Source organism: Rhipicephalus sanguineus, chromosome 8 (genome assembly GCF_013339695.2).
Source record: "Rhipicephalus sanguineus isolate Rsan-2018 chromosome 8, BIME_Rsan_1.4, whole genome shotgun sequence".
NCBI classification, from domain to species: domain Eukaryota; kingdom Metazoa; phylum Arthropoda; class Arachnida; order Ixodida; family Ixodidae; genus Rhipicephalus; species Rhipicephalus sanguineus.
The window spans coordinates 139,800,556-139,812,379 of NC_051183.1; the positions used below are offsets into that span (position 1 = coordinate 139,800,556).

General features: G+C 46.7%; 1 protein-coding gene across 1 annotated transcript; it reads left to right on the forward strand.

The window, feature by feature from the left end:
* The first annotated feature begins 1,669 nt into the window (after nt 1–1,669).
* On the forward strand, nt 1,670–11,425 carry LOC119402364 (zinc finger protein 1 homolog). Its single transcript, XM_049418357.1, has 2 exons — nt 1,670–1,794; nt 11,101–11,425. Exons 1-2 carry the CDS (start codon nt 1,676–1,678, stop codon nt 11,423–11,425), a joined length of 444 nt encoding a protein of 147 aa, XP_049274314.1. The 5' UTR covers nt 1,670–1,675.
* Nucleotides 11,426–11,824: the final 399 nt, after the last annotated feature.

Genomic DNA, 11,824 nt, shown 5'->3' on the forward strand with positions numbered 1-11,824 from the left:
TGTGGGATCGTTATAAGTGGGTTCGACTGTATATCTCACTTTGCAATATATTTGTAGCTGACGAGCAGGCTATTTTGGTGAAATGTGTGCTAGACTAGTTCAATATCATACTGATTAATAACTGCCGCTGCTAGAAATGTGAGGTGTGACTTACATTTATCGCTTTGTCAGCTTTGACCTCATTTATGCCACAAGAACAGGCATCTTATGTGCATAGCTAGCTCATTCAGTTGCTTTTTCTTTAACCCATATGTGCCCAAACAAAGAAAAAATGACAAAACAAATATTTGTTTCACAAAAAGTGTACTTCTGCTCTGAAGAGAAAGCACAAGTTCTTTATTTACTGCCAGGTAAACGCAACACTGCTTTTCAAGCCGTCCAATACAAATAGGACACTGGGCATTAGGGGTGCTATGTGCGGGTGTGGTAAGCCTTGAAACATTTCACGTGCACACCGACATTGCACTTCTTCCTCTCCATGGCGTCTTTCACACAAAGCACGCGTTGGCCCGGAGAAAGCGGTCGGCGCGTGGCAGCATGAAAAGCAAGCAATGTCTAGGCTTGCACACGTTGAGAATGAGGCTTGCTTGATGTGCTGTAGGTGGCGCTAGTCATCAGCTAAAGAAATAGCGATGTTAGAGTGCATCAAAGAAGCCTCCTATATGTAGGACACTGCGCATATATGGGTTAATTTTCAGTGCCGGCTATTTTAGTGAAGTATGAAAATAACAGAATGCTTTGATCTCGTACAATTTACAAACTGCTTCTTTGGTGATGGTCATATGTGATTGTGGTTACTTTTATAACTTGGTGTTGAGCTTTATCGCTTTTATATAATTTCTGCCACAATACTGGCACTTTAAATATATAGGTCATCTTCCTTAGTGTTCAGTGACCATCCATCTACTTAATTATGTTTTTTACAATTAGCACTGACTATTGTATGTGCAATATACTAAATAATAATAATGTTTACGAAATGCTTCAATGATGCTTTAAACTCCAGGAGTTGCACAGAATATTTTGCCATCAGCTCCAAAAACACAGATTGCTGCTCCAAAGCAGCAGTTTTTCTGCTACAGAATCTGCTCCAAAAACCAAAATGTCGCTTCCATCACTGGATCCGTAAACCGTGCCCGAAATAGAATTTTAGCCGGGACTGAAGCCGAACCAGTGTTCTCGGAATAGGCCTAAACCAATACTGATCGTGAACCGAAAAAGTTAATAACGATTACCGATTCAGCTTAGAAATCGTTCAAGAATACAGGGCGAGAACGGGATCACTACAACATTAGCACGATTCTTCGTCGGCCTCTCACGCTAGCAGGTCATCACGGCTTACGAGTCCAGCAGTCCACGTGAATGGCAATGCACTGTAGGTTTGGGCTCTGAGCTATGCGGATAGGTATACCTAGGCGTTTACACTTCTAAACTAAGCCATAGCACTAGCTTTGGCCAGCCGAAACATGGCTCGAAGAAGCTTCGCATAATCTCCACATTCCGAATATGGCTGTCACTACTATCTCGGTCACCTAGTTATCAAGTCCACTATGCAAAATGTGTCAAAGCACAATTTTGTGATAATTGTGTTTTCTTTACTGCGCGTGTTATTTTACTAATGTTGAGTTATCATACATGATTTCTGTACTATTTAATTAACTACAGGAATCCAGCTATGACCAGAGCCAAAAGACAGCCGTGCCACCGACCTCCATCCAGCTCGGTCCAAGGTTCTCCAGGAACAAGCGGCGTGAATAGGAGGCAAGGCTCCGTCGCATCGAAAGCAGACAAAAGGTTAGTAATCTGCGTGCACCTGGAATGTAAGTTGCGTGGAATGTAAGAATGCGTTACTGAAATGTAAGAAATTTAGTGTGCGCTTCATTCAACCCAGATTGTGCTTTCTTTCTAGATATCGCTGTTGTCTTCCGGATATCTTTTCAGTGTTTTACGTTCTTGCTTACCGAAAGTCGTCCAAAAACAGAAAATGCGATGTTTTCTCGCTGCCTTTACAGTTGGTTTTTCTGTAGCTGCAGGCATCTTAATATCCTTAAAGACATAATTTGGGACACATTAAGAAACGTAAATTTATTCACTTTTTAATTAGTGGAATTAGGCGATTATGTCAAACGGGAGAATTGAAGTTCTTCATGTCAAGAACCAATCGCGGTTTTACAAAATCGGCCTCTAGTAATTGTTGTGGCGTAAAAAATTTCAACCAAGTTCACTTTCGAAAAACAGGCCGAAGGACCGATGAGCGAAAAAAAGCAGACGACCGGAATGGCGTCTGTGTTCAAGACAACGATTGCAGAGGTGTAGGACGCTCACTCATTCTGGACATCTTAGGAGAATAGGGCAGTTGCACTCTTCCGCGTTTCGGTTTCGGTTTCGCTGCCGAACTTGGGAGAATTTCATTACTTGGCAGTTATTACCAGAGGCCACATTTTCGAAATTTCAAAGCTGGAACGGGTTCTTCGCATGAATGACTTCAATTCTCCCTTTGACATAACCGCCTAACTGCACTAATTAAAAAGTTAACTAACATAACTGTCTTAATTACTGTCCAAAATTGTCTTTAGCCATCTTAAGATCACTGTGGCTGCAGAAGTAATTGAGAAGGCATCAAACATATATCGCATTTCCCTGACCTTCGGGGATTTTGGACACATTTCTGGAAACACCCGGTATGTATAGCCTACTTATTATATCCCCTTAAAATGAAGTTAAGGAAAATATATAATAAGCGACACCAGTTGAACTGTTTTGAGGCGGGGTGAGGCCTTGAAAGTGAGTTTCAAGATCTCGCTGTACAGCAGTGGTAATAAAAGCTATCGCTATAAATTTGCAAGGTATTTTAAAGGTTGACTCAGGTTGCATTGGAGTTCAAAATTAGTTTATAATTGTGTTTAGTGTTTTTTTTATTTTTTCAATTTTCGACATCTGTATTTTGGTTAAGATCTGCTATTTGCTGGGCACTACAATTTTGCGCTAACGTAGCTACTAACGCTTTACATGAGTCGAACTGAAATTATGAGCGTTGAAGAAAACTAGATTTCTTATGTTTTTTTACGTTTGTCTATGTATGAAAATTGCCACTTATGAATCGTATTTTTTTATACTAAATATACAAATGCGCCTAGGCTACTGATTCTTGTTCCATTTATGTAAATGCCACTAATTAACACACGTGAGAATTTTCGTTTGCTTATGTCTTATAGTTCCCGAGAAAAAGGTACAGAAACTCCAAAAATGTTGTTTTGAGAAAAAGTCACAATTTCGCCGTAAGGGCGAATCATTGAATGTGATAGCAACAAATTGGAAAGTCACACAAAGAACGGCAAGCAGCTCGATACTTGCAGAGCGCCGCTCAAGCGCAAAGGACTCACGAAAAGAACACACACGGGAAGGCCGCGAACTAACAACGGTCACAGCTCGACAGTTATAGCGCGCTGCTCAGACGTAAGGAAGGACACTTGAAAAGAACGCACATGCATACACAGGACGAGCGCGAACTCTCAGTTTTAGTAGCGCGTTACAACCCAGCGCTCTTAGATTATTAAACTGCTCAGCGCAAAAAATTTTACACAGTACACATATGAACGACGAGGACGAGCGCAGACTTCCAACTGATTTTTATTACAAAAACGCACACATATATAGGCTACAGACCTGAATAAGATCACATGCTTATACAGGCATTTAAAAACAAAAAACAAAGAACAAAAAACCTAAAAGGCAAGAAAGAATCCCCAAAAACCAAGATATCACCTTGGGACACCACGTGCCGAAGAATTCGAATACGTCAATTCTTTTTCCGATAAGGAAATGGACGGTTTACTGATGCAACTTCCTTGAGCAAAAGAATTGACGTATTTGAATTCTTCGGCACGTGGTGTCCCAAGGTGATATCTTGGTTTTTGGGGGTTCTTTCTTGCCTTTTAGTTTTTTTTTAAGTGCCTGGATAAGCATGTGATCTTATTCTGGTCTGTAGCCTATATATGTGTGCGTTTTTGTAATAAAAATCAGAAGTCTGCGCTCATCCTCGTCGTTTGTATGTGTACTGTGTAAAATTTTTTGCGCTGAGCAGTTTAATAATGGAATACCAACTAGCCCAATCCCACACTTTAATTCAGCTCTTAGATTATTTTTTTTAACTGCAGCACGCGTAGTGACCCCTCTGCGTCTCTGCCGTCTCTGCCGCGCGGAGACGTGTATCAAGGGCAGTTTTGAAACTGAAGCAAAATCTTGGAGCGCTGCTTTAAAACGTGCCCTTCGGACGATAACGCGGGTGGTTCTGCACGCGCTGAAGCACCTTCGAGCTCTGCCTACTGCCAGTGTTAAACGGTGTATACAAATATCTCGCTATTAAATTTCCATACAACTGGTGGCGCGTGGCGCCGTTGTTTAAGGCGACGCGCTGCGGACCGAGGGGTCGCAGAGCAGTGATTTTGAGCCAATACCATCATTTATCGAGCGAAGAGGAAGCGACTTTTTGCTGATTTTGAGAATTTATTGTGAATCACAGGCCGTGTGCTGCGCTATAATGTTTCGCTCGCGTTTTCTCGGGAGCCTCGACTTCCGATCGGCAGCGTTTTCTGACCGTGCTGAACAAGTGTCGCAGGGCCCCTTTATGGTTTTATCAAGAAGGAAACAAGCACTTAAAATTTCCCTTCTTTCCTTCATTCAGAGCGAGGGTCTCGTTCCGGCATTCTCCCCGTCGGCCGACGCGACTAGCTTCGAGATGCACGGCTTCTCCTAGGGGGTACGCAGTCAGGCTATGCACTATCGAGCGGAGGTTGCGCACGATGTCTCTGTCAGTGGGCGTGACTTAGCCAGCGCGCATGCGCAGCTTGGCCAGGTGGTGCGGTATGTTGTCGCTAGACGACTCGATGCTTGCTTCATCTTGCGATCTTTTTCTCTCTTTACTTCTTTCTCTCTATTTCGTTGATTTTCTCTTTCTGCATTTCTCTCTCATTCTTTCAGTGCTACGCTTTACTCTCTCCCCTCCTCCTCACTATCGCATCTCTCCTCCTCATGCTCACTTCCCTTTCTCACCCCCTTGCTACACTAAACTATACAAGGCTATGCTATGCTCTACTGGCGTGCCTGGGGAGAAAGACGAAGGCGACATTCCGAACGATCGCGTTTTTCATGTTCGCCTCAAAGGGTTTATCGGCCTTGAGCCGAAGTGCTGTTCAGGCTTCCGCCAGTGGCAATGGCTACCGTGTTGTGTTGCCTCGCCTTCCAACCGGTAAGCTGGTTATGGATTCCGTTTTCCTACATGCGGACTTAACTAGTCGCCCTTACCGGGTTCAGGACTTCAGAGATGCTCTCCCGGGAGATTATCGACTTGTAGGAAATAAGATCTACAGGCCAATGTCAAATGTCACATCTGTAGATGGTCTCGCGCAAGTCACGCTGACGAAATCGAAGTTAGTAACCAAGAGTAAATTTTTGTCGAATGTCGCTAATGCCTCGTGATTGACCCGGAGCCCACATATGTAAAGATGAAGCTTCTGTCGGTTCCTGAGCACTTGGAAGACGCCTATATTCGTGAAGCACTGCAAGTTTTTGGAAAGGTAAAGGCAATATCAACGGACATGGAGCAAATGCGGACGCTTAATCGTGATGTTGTGTTGTCCCTTGCTGGTGGAGTCCGCATCGGCGATATTCCTCACATTCGTGCTGTCTGTGGAGTGCAAAGCTTCGTTCTGATTCCTGTCCGCCCACCACTTTGCCTTCCGTGCTATAAGTTTGGACACATCCGTCGAAACTGTAGGACTCCTCGCTATGATGACTGTCGACGCTTCGGTTACTCAGCCGAGGACTGCGTCGTGACATACGCTAACAAACTATGACAGCGCACGCAACAACCAGATCATAGAGGCTAAGAACATATCATGAATCCCGCAGAAGTTCTGGATGTGACAGGAGAGTTTCCGTCAAATACAGATTCTGCTGGCTTCAAAAACGATGCGGAAGTTGCAAGGAAATCGGCCACTGATGCAACAGTTGAAACTTCTGCATCCGAAAAACCAAGATACTCTTGCAAGCAGCTGACGCAAAATGGCTCCGAACAGCCTCTAGCACAAAAGAAAGTCCCTACGAAGGATGCCGCTGAGGATGTTTCAACCTGCTTGTATTGCGTTTCCACAGCAACTTTGTAGCGTTAGCTACAACTTGCCTAGCCGGAGCCAATTTCGCGTAGAGGGTCATCAGCCGTGCTGCGCATGCGCGAGGATCAGTGATGTCACACAGCTGGTCACCTGAGCTGGCATCTCACGCTGATCTTTGACACCACCGCCGCGCCCGGCTCGCCGGCTCGTGGTTTGCGGGTCCGGGAGGAGTGGCGTCATAGGCGCGGCAGACACGCTGCGCCGGCGCGCGCGCAGACCCCGCCACCGCCGCGCGCGGCTCGCCGCGCTGGTCTGTGCCGCATTTGAGAGAGTGACATCGTAACCATAGACACAGTGGCGCCGGCGCGGCGCGCAGCGATTCGCCTTCCCTCTGCAGTCGTCGTCTGACACAGCACTGGGGCCGCTTGATAGTGCCTCTGACTGGCGTTTGCAGATGGGTAACGCCATGGACAAGAGAGCGCAAATGCTGCTCGACGGCGCCGAGAGCCGAGAAGCTTATCTCATCGGATCCCGAAGTAGTTGCCTGGCAATTAGCGGTTCAGCGTACGAAGAATGAACAGAAGAAGGCTAATAATCCTAAACAATCTGGAAAGCTAAGAATAATCAGCTGAACCTTTGCTAACGCTACGTATATCCTGGCATAGCCGAGCTAAGCCACTGCAAGCTTTTTCATGACGGTGCGGTATTAGAAGATGATATTATTATTTGGCGTTTTACGTCCCAAAATTACGATATGATTGTGAGCAACGTCGTAGTGGAGGGCTCCGAAAGTTTCGACCACCTGGGGTTCTTTAACATGCACCTAAATCTAAGTACACGTTCCTCAAACATTTTCGCCTCCATCGAAAATGCAGCCGCCGCGGCCGGGATTCGATCCCGCGACCTTCGGATCAGCAGTCGGTATTAGAAGATGACATGCAGGCTTCTGTGGATGCTGCAGTACCTAAGCGCCGGGTGACGTACAGCTCAAATTCAAGCAAGGAAATTTACACAGCTTCTGTCAATAGGAACACACGCCTTCGCCGAACGTCCACGCACAAATGAAAGTGTCGGCGATCACGATTTAGAAGGCCTGGTGGGGATTCAAGGGAAGCCTCACCGTCAAGCTCCAGGACTGACCACACGGGACAGTAAGCACTTCTCTTTGCAACCTTGAACGCACGCGGCCTTAGGTCTTCGCAGAAAAAGGCGCGGCTCCGTAAACTTTTCAAACGAAAGCGTCTCGACTTTGTTGCCATCCAGGAGACAAAGATCAAGAGCGACGAAGAGACTGAGAGAGCCCTGCGGCCTTTTCACTCCACTCCACGTCTCCGTCATTATAGATTTCCTGTGCTTCGCAAAATTTTTTTGCGGCAAAACAAATTGCGGATCTCTTCTTTACACTCATCAGGCAATAAAATATAAAATTTTGAAATAAATTTAAGAGACCGACCAGCCATCGTTTGTTCGATCTTACGTGGAATCACCCTTCTATAAACTCCATTCAGAGACATTGCCGGTAATTACATAGTTGAAAAGAAAAGTTATTTTTGTCCCACCATTCTTTTGGCCCCTCTGGTTGGGTATTGTTATTCTTTACTGCGCTGTAACAAGATTTATTATTTTAAGGTGAAAGCCTTGCATTCCTGATGAAACGCGAAAATTGACCGTCGGCATCACGAGTAGGCAGCGTGAACCCGAGTGACGCAAAAAAAATCATCACAGAATGACTTCACCTTATGACGTCCTCATCACATCACAGGCCGCAAAAATTTGTTACGTCATAACGTCACGTCACATGATTACACCATCACATTACATCGTCGATTTGCATTGCCTCCGTGATCGGTGGGTCCATCATGGAGGCAATGCAAAACCAGGTGATGTGTAGAAACCTTGAAATGCCTCTGATCCTGGAGGCAGTGTAAAACTACGTTACGTCCAGAAAGCATTCGGAGGGGAGGCGGGGAAAGACCAATACATCGACTGAAGAAATAGAAGATGATGGCCTATCGCCTTCGAGTCATCATAGGCAAATGGATAAGGGACCCTGTGAGTCTTTTTAGTACAGTGACCGCATCACGTCCTATCAGGAGTGCACCGTTGAAAGTGATTTACATTATTGCAAATACATCTTATTACGAGTTTCGATGCGAAAGCATTGCATTTAACTACGTCAGTATGATTACACTAATTCTCTTCAGCATACTTTCAAACGACCACGAACGAGTCAGCAAACGTTGATTTGTAACCGTAGCTGTTAAAATAAGCTGCAAAGAAAAACCACCCCGCACACCTTACCAATATTTCATATCACCGTCGTGCATCAGCTTTTGACCGTGCTCTCAACCTTTCTTTTTCTTCTTTATATTTCAAGTTCTTACGACGCACTTACACGGCAGCTGCTGAAAACATGGATTTAATCAAAGGCTGTTGCATGTAACAACCATTTAATTTATTTGAATGACATCACACGTCGTTTGCCATGCGCTTAAAACTCTGAACAAAGGAAATGACCCGAAGGAGCAGGCTTGGCAACCGAACATGCGCAGCACGCGGTATACGTATATTGAGCTTTATCGCAGACACGGAAGCCAAAGCCGTAACGCTGAAGTCAGTGATAAAAAAACGGGCCGTAAGGTAATATTCAGTGCGCCACGGCCATAGAATAGTCGCGAAAAGGAATCGTCGCCATAATATCAGATGTACACATTGACGGCTAACAGACGACAGCAGGAGAAAACGACACTGAACGTGCTTCTGATGGTAACTCCGCTCGATTTCTCTGGGAATTTTGCTTGATCATTCAGTCCAAACTACTTTATGAACTTGCTCACTAATGTTTCAATAGCTCGAGCTGGACAGACTGGCCGGCATCGTCGTGCAGCCTTCACGTAGCGAAAGTGCGCGCGAAGAGCGGCAGCCGAGTCCTCTCTGTGACGTCACACGTCAGAGGGCGCCACTCAAAGGCATCTAGGCAATTATGGTGTGTAAACAGCTGTGTTGCCCATATGCGGGGATTAAGCTCCGTGATGACTAGAGGGAATTTACTAATTGCATTTCGGACATTTTCTTTTACGTTATGATGCTGTTGTTTGATGCCGCCACGTTGTATGATGCCGCCACGGTGTTCTAGTGGTTATGGTGCTTGACTACAGATCCGAAGGTCGAGGGATCGAATCCCCGCCGTGGAGGCCACATTTTGATTAGATGCCTGTGTACATACATTTAGGCGCATGTTAAAGAACACGAGACGCCAAAATTTTGGGAGCCCTTCAATAAGGCGTCCCTCATAATTATAACGTGGGTTTAGGACGTTAAACCGAACAATTATACTAAAATAAATTGCTTGGTGACACGGGATGGGAAGACGGTTACCTACGGTCCAAGGCGGGTGTCGTATTCACTTGGCTATCCAGGCACGCTACCCGAACAAGCGTTCATGGGAACCATATGATTGCACTGCTTTGGGCGAGCTAACGAGAAAGGGTAGAGAGAAAGAGCGAGAAAGAAGCAAGGCAGACAGCGAGAAACAGAGAAAGAAAGAATGGACAGAGAGAAAGACACAGCATGAAAGCGAGACCCCAACTTTGCTTTTCCAGGCCGGCCATGCACAGCCTTAGCTGCCTCTGTCTATGCTCATGTAGCTATGTCTATGTTTAATGGTTTATTATCTAGGTTTAATCTCTGGGCTAGGCTTGGCTGGAAGGCCGCCCGGCTCCGATGTTCCCTCTGGCTGGGCACCACCAGTGCGAAGCTGCCCGATTTTTTTGAACACGAAAGTGTTTTATGCGGGGGTCCACCAAATACTTCCGTTACGGATAAAAAAGATCCACCGCTGGGAATCGAACCCACGACCTTGCGGCCGCGACGGTAAGCGCCCGACACTCAACCGATTAAGCTACCTTGGCAGCGGCTGACCACTTCACGAATGCGCCTTATATCATTCACACATTGTCTCTCGCACGGTGCTCTGTTGGTGGTGTAGGTAGGTGGGGCAGAGCGGGGTGGTGCCGCCGTCTGTGAGAAATGAAAAGAAGTAATGCGTCACGATTGAAACTTTCTAGCGCTTACTCCGAGATTGCGCTTGATATCGGGGGTCATGGATAAAGCGTCTCGATACAGCGAGGGACACTGGCCTGCGCTGGCGTCGCCGATGCGCCCTAGACGCAGTATCGTTCTTTGCCTTTCGCTTCGCGTTAGCGTTCGCCGGCTCATAGCTTCCACATGCACCAACGGGATTTCTCCGCTGCTGACTGCTTCGATTGCGAGAGCACCGACTTTCAAAACTGCTGCAATACGCGTTGCGGAAAGGACACGATTTCGACATGCGATTGACGTGCCTCGGTGGAGCTAGACAGAGGCCAGGCGGGATGCATGCGTTTACGGCTCAAGCTACGAACCACTGCCTCATCTGCTGCTGAAGCGCAGCGTGGTAGTGTAGGCATGAGCACAGGCGTCGCTTACGTATTACTAGAAGGCGCAGACCGTGCCGTTTCTCTCCTTAACTGACCACGTTTTGAAGAAGTGCCTATTGCGTACCAGTGTTGATTGTGACCTTGTTGATGGCATCTTCACGCGGCATTCACCATTTGCTAGGTCGAAATATATCTTCACAACTTCAGCTACCACAACGATTTAATCATGATCATGGGAGTTAGTCGTCGCGATAGACACATGCCACTAGGCGTCAACGTGGGTTCAACCACGTGAAGCGGTGATATAGCTGCCAAACACGAATATACATTGTACAAGCTCTCATATATCACTACACAATAAGCACTATTTCTGCGAAGACACGTCTAACTTTCGTGTTACACCGATTGCTAAGACGGAGGAATTAGTCATTTTTTCTCTTATTCTACGGTTTGTACATTTATTTGTTGTCTTCTATGCTCGACCCATTCAAAAGCTAAGAAGTAACCGGCGCTTTACTTCTGCGCCCACATTTTGACATCATATCAATAATCTTTTATTTCATACGCAGGTTCCCTGACGAGGTCAATGTCTCCCAACCAGACACAGAGGGCCAGCTTACGGCCACGAGGTCCTTGCAGTGTGGCGTGTGCGAGAAAGTTTTCAAACGCAAGTCGCAGTTGCGAACACACTTGTATGTTCACGTACGCGAAAAACGGCACGCCTGTGGCGTGTGCGGCAAGGACATTCTCGCAGAAGAAGAAACCCTGGTGCTCCACAGTCGCTCGCACACGGGCGAGAGACCCTTCGAGTGTTCGTCCTGCCCGGCCACGTTCACCAGAAGCAGCATTTTGAAAAGACACATGTTGACCCACACCGGCGAACGACCCGCATGAGTACAGCGACTGCGGACGGAGATTCGCCTGAAGGCAACCCTCGCGTACCACACGCTGACTCATTCGGGGAAGAAGACGGCTCGCCTGCCACGTGTGTGGCCGAAAATTTTTCCGCAGGAGACGCACTACAAAAGACACGCCCGCACGCACACGGGCGAGAAGCCGTACGTCCTGCCACCTGTGCCCCGCTACGTTCGCGCTCTTGAATACGCTGAAAAGGCACGTTCTCACCCACACGGTGACGACCTCATGGGTGCGATGTATGCGGGAAGAGATTCGCCTTAAGAGGGAACCTTTCGCGTCATAAAGCGCATCCACTCGGCCAGTAGCTAAGCATGGCTGTAACATTTGTAGCATGAATAGGTCTAACTTCCGCACGACTGCAGCGTCAAACTGCAG